Raw genomic sequence first — 17,697 nt, forward strand, 5'->3', positions numbered from 1 at the left:
AGAATCATTGGGCCATTCAAGGCAGTTACTGAATGATTACTGAACATCAGTTTGGTGAAACTCATTTGTGGTGTTTTGGCAGTTTTTACCAAATGAAACACATTTGTTGTTCAGGTCATTGGGTTTGTTTACTGGGGTTGAGACAGAAGGTGAGTGTTTTTTCTTCTTTTTCTTTCTTCAACTCTCTGCAAGACAAGCTGCTGTGTTTGGGTTGGGTTACTGAGTGTTCAGGCCCAAAATTAGATGTAGTCTGTTAGCTCCATTTTTTTCTTTCTCTTAAGAACATTCTTAAGCATTAGCTCATAATGGGTCACCAAAGGGTAATATCTGGTAGAATAAATATGTTAATACATTTAAAATTTTAAATCTATGTGACTAAGGCCAGGAAGTAACTTTGATCAAACAACATGACTAGCTAATATCCGACATGTAATTAAAGTCCAATCAGCCCGGTCTAATCCTATGACTGGATTTTCAGTTTGACCAAGTTGTATTGGCCGTGTGTGTTTGCTTTTCATATTTAACCTCACTGATTGGGTTGTTTACTTATCTAAACCATTCATATCAGATATGTCTGAAGAAATCCATGCAAACCAACATTTAAATGGGCTCAGACGTATGTGGAGATCACAGATTTAGACCAAAGGTTGACTGTCAATAAGCAGAGCCTTTACAAAAGAGAGTTTTGCTTATTAATGTAAAGCTATCTTATCTGCTGAAATTGTGGTATTCTGATTTTACACACATCACCAGAAAAACAGATGCCTCGAGCTCGCTGTCCAAAATGCTGAATCAACGACCAAAATGCTAGCCTGACAAGCCAGACCCACATCAAGATGTTGGGTCTGGGAACTCACCATTGACAGGGCTCAATCCGAGGGGCGGGATAAACGGTTGTCTTTCAAATTCCCTCTGCGCGCAATAGGATAGTGCTACAACCAGGCAGAGCAACGAAGAAGGTAGCAGAGCTAGTTGATAGATAAAACTTTTGCCGTATCCGGTCGGCAAAACTCCGAACACATCTTCCTTTCTTAAGAATGATTTCTGTGCCATTCTTTGTTCTTTTCTCAAAGAAAAGCTTAACTCCAAGTCTTCCAGAAGACCGCTGTTCCCAGCAGCAGCAGCCATAAGCCCGCCTACCGACTCTATACACGATGTTATTGGCCTGAGTTTGGTTTTTCCAGCTCACAAGCCAACGGAGAGAGCCTAGACCCCCCTGGCTGCAAATTAAATTTGCTGCCGTTAGGGTGCGTCTAGATTTCTAGGCTACCAAAATGCATCAAGATGATGAGATGAAACATACTTTATTACTGGTTTTCCTAGGCCCCCAAGATGCATGATTGGCTAACCATTATCTGAAACAGGTTGTTGAAGTATTTAGCGTAACAACTACAGGATATTTTTGAATGCACAGTGACAACAGATGTAGGTTTATAGATTTTATGCTGAACAATGAATTTTTTTCATACACTGCAAATATATTGCCCACAATTCTACTTCCTCTTTGCAACGAAAATCACAATAGACCTTCATTTCAACCAGATACTTTGAATAAAGCTACAACATGGATGCAGAACAGAATTACTTGGAAGAACTACAGTGGCTTACAAAGTGGAGCCTGGCAGGTAGAGACATGTCATATATGAGTAACTACCCTCCCAAAATACATGGATAACATTATTTTAGCTACTAATAGCATAAGGCATGGTGCATTTATATTCATCAAAGAGAAATATAGTTTCATCAAGACAAAAATGACCGTACTTCAGAGAGTCATACATGCATCTGCAATACATAGCAAAATGATATATAATACAAAGCACACCACTGATGCACACAAACAGTATTTCATTTGGAGTAGAGCTCTCCATCTGCATTTCTCCTGGCCTCACTCCAGCTGCTGCCTACCACATAAACCAGAGCCCGGACCGAATCAATCTGGCAACACAATTAGAGAGCACAGAATGGTCCATAATTAAAAACAGATTAACTGAGATGCAAAGCAAACAAACTAGGACTTCACTGAATGAAAAACTGTGCAATGAGATTTTTTTATTGGCACTGGATGTGGCACAGAAACCTGTTCCAGATTCTGAGGCAGAGTTTGACCTATGTGTCGGGACTCGAGAACAAGCAGCAGGTGACTGAAGTTGTTTATCATTGGAGTTGTGGCACGGGAAAGGTTATTAAAGGAAGCCTCACTGTCCCCATATGATTGTTGTTTTGTAACTATACCATTCCAAACAAACAAAAATCATGAATATCAATGTCCGGGTTCCTATGATGTAGAATAAATGCATTTTTTGTTGACAGTCACCAGATTTGCAGGGGAGGGGAGTGTGTGTCCACCCATCCATCCCTCCATCAGGAGTCCTGACAAGGTACATGTATCAATTAGCCCTGGGCTGTCTGGCCTTCCACATAAGCCACTGCTGCCTGGAAGATTAATGGCCGTCTTAATCTCACACTTAGAGACTGTAATAGGTGGGCCTGCAGAGAGACAGACCTCTCTCGCACTTTGCAGGAAAAGAGACCCTCAGCATCAGTGTTATAGGGTTCCTTACTATTACCATCACACCAGGTTTAGTTTGCTTACTCATCAGATAAGAGATGATCATGTCAAGTAGGTTGTCTCTTACAGTAATTGTGTATACAGGTATTTTTGTCTGGGTTTTGCACACTTTCATAACACTGTAGGTGTTTTTAGTCCAGTTCCTCTAAGTTTCCTGTTGTAAGGAGGTCAAAGAAAAGGTTATTCTGTTTTCCCTTCCAGTCACTGAGAAGAATCATCAGTGGATCTATTAGACATCTGTTGGACACATCTGTTAGCAGACTGACCTTAGATCAGGAAAAAACCCTGAATCAAACTATGTTTAATAAAGTATGAATAAATGTGCTCTTCTGCAGATGTTGGAGGTGGGCTTGTGATTAGAAGGTCACTAGTTTGAAGCTTTGAAATAACATTAAGGAAAAGTTGGCGGACAGTTGGCGGACGACACCAGCCTTATTGGACTCATCTCTGCTGAGAATGACTTTGGAGTCCTTTCGCTTCCTGGGCTCCATCATCTCCCAGGACCTTAAATGGTAGCTCAACATCAGCTCCCTCATCAAAAGGGCACAACAGAGGATGTACTTCCTACACCAGCTGAAGAAGTTCAACTTGCCAAAGTCAATGATGGTGCACTTCTACTCAGCCTTTCATCATTAAGTCCATCCTCACCTTTTTGAAACACTTCCCTCTGGCTGCCGCCCATCACGACCAAAACCTTGATAGATAGATAGATAGATAGATAGATAGATAGATAGATAGATAGATAGATAGATAGATAGATAGATAGATATACAGTAAATGGTTTTATAAAACAATGTTTTGGGTAAAATTACTTCGCTATTTTGATTTGAAACATGCTGTTTTCCTTTCTGATCGTTTACAGAGACATATACCAATTTTGGAGCTATTAATAGAGGCATAATGTGTGAATTGGTGTTTAAGTACTGCCCCTTTAGCACAATACAGTAAGTAATATACTACTATTACTTCTGAGATGAGGAGATGTGTACATTAGTGAATGGACTATGGGACTATTGCCGGTAAAAAAAGGTAAGACTGTACAACCAGGTCCCACTTGATTGTTGCTATGAATAATAATGTCTTCTCAGTCATTTGGCAGCAATTAGATAAATGAATGCTTATTAGCCACTTCCTAGTTTATGAGTGTGCATGCAATGACTTCATTAAATCTCCCATAAGGAATTTATGGAGGGAGAGCTGCCACTTAATGGCTGAATAAGGACCCATTAAGTGTGTTTATAATGCTTTGCAGATTATACTCATTGTTATAAACCATAATCTGTCCCAAGTATACTAGCATCAATTACCAGGACATGAATGAGGATGATCATTTTGTCATTTCAGGTTGCTCTTTCTTTCCCTCTCTCTGTTTTCTGCCCGAGTGGGCTCAGACGACAGTCAATTAAGTGCAGACACGCTGTATTGTATGTTTCCTTTCCTCATGTTACAAAGAGCTGAAGAGACAGCACCTCATTCTCCTCAATGTGTCAGATATTCATTCTAACAAGTTGGCATATTCAGTACATGATGTACCTCTGCTTGCCTGCCATTCAAATGCACCTTGATGATTTTCTGCCGTGATTCTCGTGGCTTTCATGTTATTTCGGCTCAGCTGCCTAATCAAGTGTCTCAATGGCACTTCTTTTCAGACCAGATGACAGAAGCTTCTCTGCTATCACTCTATTGTCACATATACAGGAAGAGAGATGTCTGATTCATTTGTTAACCTTTGTCTGGATCCAAGGTTTATGAATGTATTTAGTGGGGAGCAGGAGAGGGATTCTTTGTTTTACGTCTCGTTTGTTTCCCTTTCCGAAATATGATCCTCAGTTAAAGTTTCTGCAGTAATGTTACTCCCCATCCACTACCATAAAGTACCATAAATGCAAGCCAAGAGAAAACAAAAAGGGGAAAAAACAGATGTGGTCATTCAGATTTAGCAGAATATAAAGCTACAGTGCACAATTGTGGTGGCGGTGGAATTGAAACATAAAAAACATTAATTTAAAAGAAAATCTGTAATTATGATATCCAAATCATGAGTGTAAAGGGCATCCTTTGCTTCAGTAGCTATTGGTTTGCTGAACTCCTTCAAATGATCACTGTACTGGAGATTTACTCATTATGAGTTAATCATCTGTTGTTTCTGACCCATTGCTTCTGCACTTTACAATAGAACTGATTGAAAGTTAGATATATAAAAGATATTTTATGTTTTGTTTTTAAAATTGTTGTGGACTGTTTGGGCTACTGTGGCTGCAAACCTAATTTACCCTAGTGGGACAATAAAGCTGAACTGAAACTTAACTAAACCCAAACCTACATTTTGAACAGAAATTGTAAATGTTTAGTATTATTTTTTCACATGTACGGTTTAGATATCACTTTGTTTTCTTCATTTATGATATGTTTTCTAAGTTTACAGTCCATTCAGCTACATTTGACGCCACATAAAATATTTTGTAACACGACTAAATAACAAAACAATAATTTGTGGTAAAGTAAAACACTTCGGAAATGAGAAAACTAAAAGCTTGCTGTAATTCAACACAATTAAATCCAAAAATAAGAGTAAGTCCCATTTACATTTAATTACTTTTGTCATGTGCATTAAGTTGAATCTATTTGTTTGCCCTTAGAAAAAAATCCTCACATTTGCAAGTCAAACAGCTGGAGCAGCACAACTGTCATCGTCTTAAAAGTTCACTTTCTATCACTATAGATAGAAAAATCATCAATTGACCGCTGAAGCGACAAGAATTGATTGTACCAGTATATTTACACTAATGAGTCTCTTGGGAGAGAGCTGTGACTGTGAAAACCTAAACAACAGTCCTCCAGTGAAAACATCACATCTTCAGAGGAGGGTTGTGTTGTTGTGAAACAGCTATGGGGGCCCCTCCAATCTGCCATGTACCGTAAAGTTTGTATACTGATTAAACCTTTGTGTCAGTGTGTTTCCAGAATCCAGATTCAACTAACATTCATTTTTGTAACACAAATGCTAACATCTGTGAACTGGCGTCTGTCTCACTGACTAGTTAATATACTAAAAAATACTAGTTAATACCAAATTGGATATTTAAGATAGGACAAACTGCACTGTCCGTGTGTGTGTGTGAGAATTTCACTAGTGGATCTGAGAATATCTCAAAAGTTCAGACAGTGCTCGAGGCTCGCTGTCTCATGCTGCGTGTCATCAGTCTGACAGTTTCTCACTCCCACACAGTGTAAAAGACGGAGAGCAAGAGTGGCACAATGATATGTTTATTGAGGGGCTTTGGATAATAGAAAAGGTGGTGGCTGCTGCTGGAATGTCACAACCATTGACAGATAAAACATGGACATGAACTCCCTGTCTAAAGACACACACACACACACACACACACACACACACACACACACACACACACTCCCATCACTCCAAAGAGAGAAAAAACTTACGGCAGTACACAGGACAAGACGGTAATCACAGTTTGTACAAGCTCATATCTACATGAAAAATTCACAGTTACACATAGATGAGGGAGGTTTTCTTCTTAGGCACAGCAAAAGCAATAAGATGTATATCTCAACAACAAAATAATAATAAAAAATAAAACATTTTTTCACGTTTCAGAAATCCTCAGGGGCCCAGATGAACTGAATATTTACACTAGATTTGAAGTGGGATCATACTCTATTTGCAACCCTCAGGGAGTCGAGTGAAAAGGTTGCACTAGCACCAAAGGAGAAAATGGTATAGGGGAATATGGCAATAAAGGTGAAAGGACAGACACATGTCTGCATGCGTTTTCTCTTAACTGGACTAGTACCAGAGTAAGGACTCAGTTCATCTGGTTACCCCCTGTATACGTCTTTATATTATCTCTCGTCCTATATATTTACACATTTAGGATTTGCAGAACCTGGGACTGAAAACATTTAATATAAATGTTATCCCAAGTCAGACAGAAGAATGGCTATTAGAACATTGTCAGTCTACATACAGATCTACTGGTCAATGTCCAGCGGCTACAATGCTTTGAAATGATCATACACAAGTAAATCACATACAGACAATATCATAGACAGTTACTTGAGCCGTTCTTTAGCTCTTTTTCTATATTCGCAATTCAAGTTCGGAAAGTTCACTGTGTCGTCCTTGTCGCTTAAGGAGTACGGTAAATATATAACAAGGTTATTATTGATACTTTTACCCCTCTTCTGCGTGCTGACACAACAAGAACACCAAGGCAGATCCTCACACTCCTCCTCACTTTGTCCTTGGGAAACCTTGTGCTCAGATAGGAAAGACAGTCAGTGATGTTCTCCCTCTCTTTCTCTCAGATTGTAATACATGTAGCAGCTGGACTGTGAAAAACAGTAGCTCTTTGACAGGATGGAGCCTTGTACATTTTAAATGAGGGCTGCTGAGTAGTAAGCTGGTGTTTTCATTTGTGTGAAGGGAAGCGAGCGCATTTGTTTAACTAGGCCTAGGTTTTGTTGTTTGTTATTCAGTTATTTAGTCAGTACCTTACAGTTGCCTCGGGGAATCACACAGTCAAACAAGGAAGCACTGAGGCGATGAACTGTTTAGATACTCAACAACTGAGGAGTATTGCTGGCATTTAGAGTCAATTTCCACACAACTACTACACTAGAAAGAGCCATCAAACTTAAGAGATGTTTGCTTTAAATTAGAATTCCAAACATCCTTTTCAAACACACCAAGCTCCTGGATTGTGATATTTCTCTAAAGAAATTAAAGCTGAATTGAATTTGTTTAATTAAATCAAAATCCTCAACACACAGAACCCTGATTGGCTCAGTGAAATCAGCTACAGTACTCTCATTCAAATAAGGTAAAGCTGCTGGTCGAGGTTTTCAAGTGCAATTACTGAATACTGGCCTACAGTAAATTGGACAGATTCAAGTAATTCTGTAATGAGAGCCAATCAGGATAAAGTTAAGCTGTGACGTGTTTTGCCCTCATGTCATGTTCATGTCATGTTGGAGTTATCGTAATTATCAGGTTCCTACTTTCCACATCCAAATAATTCTGTAATTATGACTCTGTAACTCTGATCTTTCTCTACGCTTTGATACATTTTCGCCAAAGTCTATCATTCAAGGGTTAATTAAACCCAAATATAATGGATATATAGTGTTATATTGTCATTTAACAGTATTTGAAACACACATAGGGCAAACCATCTTGAGTTGTTAGGTGATGTCAACGCTCACAAGTCATAAACATGGGAATCTTCTCCATCCATCCCTCCCATATGACATGAACACAGCATTTGTCTAAAGATGGACCCTCCAAACTCTGTATTTCATCATAATGAGCCAACAAGGTCTGTCCAATTCCAAAGGCTCCTCCATGAAAGGCCAAAAAAAAATTTAGTTTTTTTTTACCCAACATTTTGGAAGACAAATCTCAAGATTCAACAAGCCTATGTGCTGATTGATTGCTCAATGGAGCATTCAGGCGATCTTTGTCAACTCATAAATTCATGTGATCATGTCATATTCATCACCAGGTACTTGTGATCTATCACTGGTAATCATATCACATGGAGTTGACCGACAATGGGTTGTAAATAATGGAAGCCAGGCATGAACTCCACTATTTGCAGCATGGACATGTTAATCACAGGGCATTACAAATAAATGGAAGTAGCGTAGATGTATTTACCATTAACCTGGTCTACTATTTACCTGGTGTTCATTGTGTGTTCACGTTAAAAATCACAACTCGTACTGCAGACTTTATTGGCTTTATCTACTGATGGCAAGATCCTATAATTGAGTTGACAAGGAGCGCCTGAACACACCATTAGTTTTTATCTTTATGAGTCTAGACTGGCGTCTCATATAACGGGGAGGAGAATTTCAGCCTGACCTTTAGTGGGCCGCATCCTTCACAGGATTCAGCCCCTGAATTGGGACACATCTTTAAAGTGCTTGAAAAACAATACAACTTTAAGTTTAACCACACTAAACAATGCACATTAACGTCTTCATAAACGCTTGTATACATTTAAACAGAGAAATTTTGAATTCCTGATATTATGGGCAACTGGAAGCTAGTATCTTTTTCATTCATACACTTTCACACTCTTGGGCTCTTTTCCTATTCTGAATGTCTGGCTCTGTGCGACTGGCTGAATTAGCTACCACAGTGATTCTATTGCTTCACGTACAGCAGATATTAATGCATGCTGGATGCTTAGTGGCAGTATTCAGAGCATCAATGTACACATACAGCAATGGGATGGCATGTGGGGCAGGAGTTTTAGCCAAAAACTTGTTAATTTAAGATAAAACTTTTTATCATCACAGCTAAAATGGTTTATCACAGTGGAGATGGCATTATGGCGCAGTGTGTATGTGTGTGTGTGTGTGTGTGTGTGTGTGTGTGTAAGTATGTGAGTATTTTCCTGCATGAGTAACAGACGTGTTTGTTTGCTGTGTGCTTGTTTAGCTAAGCCTGTGCCTGGATGTACAGGTTCCAATGTTTCTGAGTGTGTGTGTGTGGTGTCAGCCTTAGCAGATTGAGTTTGATTCTCACCACTGGGAAATCTCAATCCCACAATGCACTGGGAGCGGCGCCAAATGAGGAAGCGGCAGCAGCAGCAATGAGGAACCAATCACAGCTTGAATACTGGGGGGGAAAAAAGTGCTTTCCCTCTCTCTCTCTTCTTCCTGTCGCTGTTCTGCCAGAAATGGCCATTGTTTAGCTATCCATCAACATGAATTGGGTCTAGAGCATGAGTCAATTCTTAACTTGTGTGCATAAAACACACACACACACACACACACACACACACGTATCACAGACACAGTAAAACCGATTAACACAGATCACACAGGAAAATGGGGATAGATTGAAGTGGTGGTTGGTTCCCCATCGTTCCTTATTTGTTTCTGAGCAGACAAAAGCAAACAGAAATGTCTGGAAACCCTGGCTTCAGAAAATGTCAACAGCAAGACAATTCCGCAGAACAAAACCAAATGTCTCATCACTTTCGCATATTTAGGGGGAGTTATTCTAAATTTAGGCCTACTTTTACATGGGATCTCTTCCTTTTTTAATGTTTTCCCAAACCCACTGACTGACACGTGATTTTGAAGCCAGTATACTACGCCAAAATTCAGCTTTTAAAGTATTATTATGCCCAAGACGCATCTTAATGGTTGCTGACATTTTTATTTTTAGGATGGAAAAGGCTCTGAAACAGAATTAAGTTCATCACTGAGAGACAATTAATATCTTCACTGAAAGCCAGATTAATGACATTAAGGCAGAGTGAGGCAGGTGTCATCGCAGGTTTTTGAATATGAAACTATGGAACGATTTCTCTGGCCAGACATCAGGTTAGTTATGATCAGGGAATAAACTTGGATGACAACTGATATCTGTTTATAACTAAAGGCCAACGTCAGCAGCTGCCCAGTATCTATGACAGCAAAATCATATATCGATATAACCCTAGCGTGCGTTTGTATATGATTGCATGGTCATTGCAAAAACACCCCAAAAAAAACATCTTCCATCCCCTGTAGCCCTTCTTTGGCAGGTCTGAAACAAAAAGGAGGGCTTCACTCCCCTAGTAACCAATCACAGTCCAGTTGTGGATTGTGAGACTGTCAAAATAAATCGCTACAAACACCTTGACGTGAGGTACGGATGGAGAAATAATAATGAGAAAAGGAGAGGGTGGCAGGTTGGCCAGAGTTAAGGGTCTTTGTCTAATGTTTTCTTCGAGGTTTAGTCCAATTAGTTGTCCTTTCGTCGCAGGCTACTGCAGGCCCAGCAACTGGATGCTGGTTTCCCATAGGCTTAGCTGCAGCTGGGGGTTAAAGGTCGCTGGTGTTGTCATCTCCCTGCGCCCATTGGCCCAGTAGCCTCCTCCACACTCCCCCTCCAAGGCTGGTGACAGAGCGACGTACAACACAGTGACAGCGCCCTCTGCAGGAGTCTGAGGAAAACGCACACACACACACACACACACACACACACACACACACACACACACACACACACACACACAGACACACACACACACACACTCAAGTATATATAACGATGTACATATATAAAAAATCTAAATAAATCACTGCATACCAAAGATACGTAAACATCAAAAGGAATTGGAGTGACTGCAGGATGACAAGTTCAACAAGAAGTTATAACTGCAAAAAAACAAACAACATGCTGCCTGAGTGTGTGTGTGTGTGTGTGTGTGTGTGTGTGTGTTTGTATGTGAGTGAATGCCAGAGGGCTGATGTCACTGTGTGTTATCTTCAGTGAAAAGAAGGCTCAGTGTGTGTGTGTGTGTGTGTGTGTGTATGCATGCTTAAGTGTGAGTGTGTGTTAGTGTTGATGCACTTTAACAATGATCTTAGTGTCAGCTGTGAGACCAGGAGCAGGTCTACAATATTTCCAAAGATTCATTTTTATTGTTCCACTGAATTTGTTCCTGTTGAATAATGATTATAAAGTGTTTGCAAAGATGGTTGCAATACTTCTTAAGAGAGTGGTTTCATTGTTAATTCATGTAGATCAAGTGAGTTTCATTGCTGGCCGACTCACCTCTAGTAGCATGAGGAGACTTTTTCATATAATGTCAAGAGTCGCATCAATTCAGCATCCAGTGGTGCCAATGTCAATGGATACTAAGAAAGCATTTGACAGGACAGAAAGGCCATAGCTACAGTATTTCATGCCACAGCAGTGGTTTCAGGAAATTAACAATGTGTTACAATGTTTTTTTATGTAAAGACAAACAACCCAGGATAAGTCAGAAAAAAACATTAGTGTATTCCTGAAGTTTATTCATATTATTTAGCCTATTGTGGTAGATAGTCACAGTGTCTAAATGTAATTGAGAAACCCTTCAATTCTCCATTCATGTGACATAGCTAAAGGACTTCACAGACATCTTTTTTTCATGCTGTCTTGTCCAATTTGCAAGAATCCACTATTCACAGCTGGAGGGAAACCGATTTTTGATAGTTTGGAAGCACAAAGATATTACTAAATTGTGTCAATTGCTTTCTGATGGCACTAATATTGGACTTATTGAATTGAAATTGCAGTATAATTGAAATGAGGCCAATTTTCTTTCAGTATATATATTCAAAATGTTAACAAGTTGGATAACTGTTGCATAAATATAAGATCACAGGGGGAAAGAGACCTAGTATCTCTCACCACAGACTAGTTGAAAAACACATTGCAGCGTAAAAATGATTTATAATTAGGTATAAAGATATTCAGCAAGGTAAATGGAATGGCATCACCGCCTAGCATGTCTCTCAGTAAAGAGAACCATACTTACTTAATGGAAACTGAAAAAAACAAATTGTTTTGACCTTTTGTTCTGATGTAAAGGGTATTACTCTGCACTCTCTGACCCTTTGTGAGGGTGCCAGGCTGAAGTTACAACTAATATAACCCGTCACATATGCAACAGGATTGGGCTGGTGGTGTCTCCACCTTGACACCCCTCGCTGCCCCAGCCCCCATTCTGTTACTGTCTGTTGTTCTGTGTATGTCTCTTGTATGACTGTATATCCCAAGTATTGTTTTTGTCTTTAAACAGGCCATTCATTTCAGCTCACCTGTTGCACTGTTGTATCTGACATTACTGCTTTACTTGCCAAGGATCCTGCTTTTTCCTTACAATATCCACTAATTGTAATGACTACTTCCTCCCGATATTAATTGCGGTATGCTTCCAAAAGATGCTCCTGGTTTCATCTTTTGAGTTTCTGATTTTAATATATATATATATATATATATATATATATATATATATATATAGTAAGTATAAGTAAAGTTTGAATATATTGAATGAAAGTCTGAATATATTGAATGAAAGTGAAAGTCTGAATATATGGAATGAAAGTCTGATATATTGAATGAAAGTCTGAATATATTGAATGAAAGTCTGAATATATTGAATGAATGTCTGAATATATTGAATGAAAGTTGAAATGAAATCTGACGTCATTGTCTGCCGCCATCTTGTGTTTTCGTTTCGATTAATCCTAACCGAAGTGTGACACTATCAGCAAGAAATCTAGTGTCAGCAATTTTGAGCAATGAAGAGATTATTAACATACTGGCGAATGCATGTGTACTAGTAACGGTAACCGTATCCAGTACCGTTCTCCCGATGAAGAAGTTTATTAACTTTTTCATCGTGGAAGACCGAATGAAAGGAACCTCTTTGGTCAGGCAGGTCCCTTTCATCAGGCTCACTCAACTTGCCTTTCATTCAATATATTCAGACTTTCATTCAATATATTCAAGGTTCATTCAATATATTCAGACTTTTATTCAATATATTCAGACTTTCATTCAAAATATTCAGACTTTAATTCAATATATTCTGACGTTCATTCAATACATTCAGACTTTCATTCAATATATTCAAACTTTCATTCAATATATTCAAGGTTCATTCAATATATTTGAGGTTCATTCAATATATTCAGACTTTCATTCAATATATTCAGACTTTCATTCAATATATTCAAACTTTACATATATATATATATATATATATATATATATATATAATTTCCTAAACATTATTTCAGACTTTCATTCAATATCCGGATCTCATCTCTCTCGGCGGCCTTCCAGGATACCGCGCCATGGGACCCAGCTGCCTGCCCACGCCCATCGTCCTGCTCGACACCGGTTATCAAGCCACCCTGGACTGAGGTGGTTTGCGGCCGAAAGAGAGCCTCGGGTAGGGCTCCATCGCCTCCTGCCCTCAGCCTCTCCAACCGCTTCAATGCTTTGTCGGAGTCGGAGCCGGTGGTGGCCAGTGCGGCTCACCGGGCTCGCCCCGCTTCAAAGCAGACTGACCAGCCGTCGTCACGGAAGACGATTGCTACCGCGCGGCGAAAGCTTCTGAGGGATGCGGTAGTCAGACGGTCCGGTGGCCTACACTGCCTGGATCGGCCAAATGACAACGTTCCTCAAAAACAATCTCCACAACCGAACGGTAAGCATTCTTCCTCTTCTTTTCCCTGCCCATCTGAAACCGACACTGACTGTTTTGCTCCCGTCACCGGCTACCCACACCCCCCCACTCCTCGTCCGCTCTTCCCCCTAACCACAGTAATTATTGGGGACTCCATCACTAGAGACCTACGGTTTCATAATGCTGTCACACACTGTTTTCCCGGAGCCAAAGTTGCAGACATCCTGGCTAAAGTTATGGACCTGATACCCTCATTTCCGACCTCTATCAAACGCATCGTGGTCCATTGTGGACATAACGACATGTCCACTCGGATTCAGGAGTGTGAGCGCACAAGGCGAGACTTTACCACTCTCATTGAGGCTTTAAAAAGCACTGGGAAGTCGGTTTTTATTTCGGGCCCACTTCCATCTCTAGGTCGCGGATCAGGCCTCTTTAGCAGACTACTCTCCCTTAACACCTGGCTCCAGCTCACATGCAGTATTCACAGGATAGGTTTTATTGACAACTTCAATCTGTTTTGGGAACGTGGCTCCCTGTTCAGCAGGGATGGGATTCATCCCAATACACGCGGAAGCCAGATGCTACGTGGAAATTTGCACCACGCCCTGCATACCCAGACCTCTGATTGACTGTTTACATCCCGTAAACACTCCCACAAGCACACTGACCAGACACACTCTCCCAAAGTCAATAATCAGAGATACAGCGCTACACGCCCCTCTGTGCTCCCTTCAGAGCAATCACCCATTCATAATCCCATAACCACCGTGTCTGTCCCCCGACTGAGACCGTTTAAACCAAACGCTAACAAAAGAGGTGCTATACTAAACAACCTAATTGGAATTAAAACAACCACTGCAACGATAGAACAGAATAGGAAAATCAAATGTGGACTATTAAATATTAGATCTCTGTCATCGAAAGCATTATTGGTAAACGAATTGATATCAGATAACCACATTGATTTATTCTGCCTCACCGAAACCTGGCTGGGCCATGACGAATATGTTAGTTTAAACGAAGCCACTCCTCCCAGTCATAATAATACCCAAATTCCACGAGGCTCAGGCCGAGGAGGGGGAGTTGCAGCCATATTTGACTCGAGCCTGTTAATTAATCCTAAACCTAAACTAAATTATAACTCGTTTGAAAGCCTTGTTCTTAATCTTCAACACCCAACATGGAAAACAGTACAGCCAATTATATTCGTTGTTGTTTACCGAGCACCAGGTCCATATTCTGAGTTTTTATCTGAATTCTCAGAGTTTTTATCATGCGTAGTCCTTCAATCAGACAAAGTACTTATTGTAGGTGATTTTAATATCCATGTGGACATTGAGAGCAATAGCCTTAGTACTGCTTTCAATTCACTGCTAGATTCTATTGGTTTCAGTCAGAGGGTGCATAAGGCCACGCACTGTTTTAACCACACCCTCGACCTTGTGCTAGAATATGGCATCAAAATTGACGATTTAATAGTATTTCCGCAGAATCCTTTATTATCAGACCATTTTTTAATAACTTTCGAATTCCTACTACCAGACTATACGAAATTAAATAAAAGTTTCTACACTAGATGCTTATCTGACAGTGCTATAGCTAAATTTAAGGAAGCTATTCCAACAGCACTTAACTCAATGTCATGCCTTAATATAACAGAGGACTGTTATGTTAACTCTAGTCCCTCCCAACTTGATAACTTTGTAGACGCTGCTACGGCCTGCCTACGGACTACTTTAGACTCGGTTGCTCCTCTCAAAAAGAAGATGATGAAGGAAAGGAAACTAGCACCTTGGTATAACTCCCAAACTCGCAAATTAAAACAAATCTCACGAAAACTTGAAAGTAAATGGCGTTCCACCAAACTGGAAGAATCTCGTGTGGATTGGCAAGATAGTCTAAAAAATTATAGGAGGGCCCTCAGAAATGCCAGATCAGACTATTACTCAACACTAATAGAAGAAAATAAGAACAACCCAAGGTTTCTTTTCAGCACTGTAGCCAGGCTGACAAAGAGTCATAGCTCTGTTGAGCCATCTATTCCTATAGCTCTGAGCAGTGATGACTTCATGACCTTTTTTAATGATAAAATTATAACAATTAGAGAAAAAATTCATCACCTTCTGCCCACAGCTTCCAACGACTCACCATTGGGCGCAGGAGGGCTAGAGAGAACGATAAGACCTGATACTTATTTAGATGGCTTTTATCCTTTAGACCTCCAACAATTAATGTTAAGGGTCTCTTCAGCTAAGCCAACTACCTGTCTCTTAGACCCCATTCCAACGAAGCTACTTAAAGAAGCACTACCCGTGGTCAACACCACATTACTAGATACGATCAATATGTCCTTATTAACGGGTCACGTACCGCAGTCTTTTAAAGTAGCTGTGATAAAACCTATTCTGAAAAAACCCACCCTCGACCCTGAGGTCTTAGCCAACTATAGACCTATATCTAACCTCCCGTTTCTCTCCAAAATCCTTGAGAAGGTAGTCGCTAATCAATTGTGTGACTTTCTGCATAGAAATAGTCTATTTGAAGACTTTCAGTCAGGATTTAGAATGCATCATAGCACAGAGACGGCACTGGTGAAAATCACTAACGACCTTCTAACTGCTGCTGACAAAGGACTTGTCTCCGTACTTGTCTTATTAGATCTTAGTGCTGCATTCGACACTATTGACCATACCATCCTCTTACAGAGACTGGAACATTTAGTTGGCATTAAAGGAATCGCACTAAGCTGGTTTAAGTCCTATTTTTCTGAGCGATCCCAATTTGTTAATATTAACGATAAACCATCCAAATACGCTAAAGTTAGCCATGGCGTTCCTCAAGGCTCAGTGCTTGGACCAATTCTATTCTCTTTATATATGCTTCCTCTAGGCAATATTATTAGGAAACACTCAATTAACTTTCACTGTTACGCAGACGACACCCAATTATATCTGTCAATCAAGCCAGACGAAAGCGGTCAGTTAGCTAAACTTCAAGCGTGCATTAAAGATATAAAATCCTGGATGACCCACAATTTTCTGATGTTGAACTCAAACAAAACGGAAGTTATTGTGCTGGGACCCAAGCACCACCGAACTTCATTATCTAAATATATAGCTACCCTAGATGGTATTGCCCTGGCCTCCAGCACTACTGTCAGAAATCTAGGAGTCATTTTTGACCAGGATCTATCCTTTAACGCCCACTTAAAACAAACCTCAAGAACAGCCTTTTTCCATCTTCGTAACATTGCCAAAATCAGGAACATCCTGTCTCAAAACGATGCTGAAAAACTAGTCCATGCATTCGTAACTTCCCGGCTGGACTACTGTAATTCTTTACTATCAGGCTGCTCAAATAAGTCCCTCAAGACCCTCCAGCTGATCCAGAATGCTGCAGCACGTGTTCTGACAAGAACTAACAAAAGAGATCACATTTCTCCTGTATTAGCTTCTCTGCATTGGCTTCCTGTAAAATCCAGGATTGAATTTAAAATCCTTCTCCTGACCTACAAAGCACTAAATGGTCAAGCACCATCATACATAGAAGAGCTTTTAGTACCTTATTGTCCCACTAGAGCACTGCGCTCCCAGAACTCAGAGCTACTTGTGGTTCCTAGAGTCTCTAAAAGTAGAATCGGAGCCAGAGCCTTCAGCTACCAGGCTCCTCTCCTGTGGAACCAGCTCCCAACTTGGGTTCGGGGGGCTGACACCGTCGCCACATTTAAGAATAAACTGAAAACCATCATCTTTGATAAAGCTTATAGTTAGGGAGTGAGGAGTTGCAGCATAGTAGAGTAGAGTAGAGGGAGGCAGGAAGTACAAGCCCGTTCCGGCAGGGGAGAGTACGAGCCCGGTCCAGGGCCCCTCTCTTTAGCCTGCCTCTCTTAGTTATACTATTATAACTCTAGACTGCTGTGGGAAGCTCCTTCCAAGGACACAATGAGCCGCTCCCTCTTCTCTCTTTTCACTTGTCTCCTTTTGTGTGCATCTTAGTCCCAGAAATGCCTGTTACTAACCTAGCTCTGGGGAGTTTTCTCCCCGGAGTCCCTTTGCTTCTTCTTCACCCAGAACATCGCCTTGGAATTGGGTGGCACCTACACCGGGGTCCTGGGTGCAGCTGACGCTATGGACT

At 40.4% G+C, this 17,697-nt stretch overlaps 1 protein-coding gene across 5 annotated transcripts in view; it reads right to left on the reverse strand.

Annotated features, from left to right (window-relative positions):
- Positions 1-5,821: 5,821 nt before the first annotated feature.
- Positions 5,822-17,697, reverse strand: part of LOC116037699 (dehydrogenase/reductase SDR family member on chromosome X-like) — a 52,235-nt gene continuing 40,359 nt past the window's right edge. For 4 of the 5 annotated variants that reach the window (XM_031281672.2, XM_031281674.2, XM_031281671.2 and 1 more), the window contains one exon: positions 5,822-10,539. In XM_031281672.2, the coding sequence (XP_031137532.1) occupies positions 10,360-10,539 (180 nt within the window). In that variant the 3' untranslated portion in view covers positions 5,822-10,359. The remainder of the gene's footprint in view (positions 10,540-17,697) is intronic. The other variant, XR_004897991.1, reaches the window with a different exon arrangement.

This window comes from Sander lucioperca, chromosome 8 (genome assembly GCF_008315115.2).
Source record: "Sander lucioperca isolate FBNREF2018 chromosome 8, SLUC_FBN_1.2, whole genome shotgun sequence".
NCBI classification, from domain to species: Eukaryota; Metazoa; Chordata; class Actinopteri; order Perciformes; family Percidae; genus Sander; species Sander lucioperca.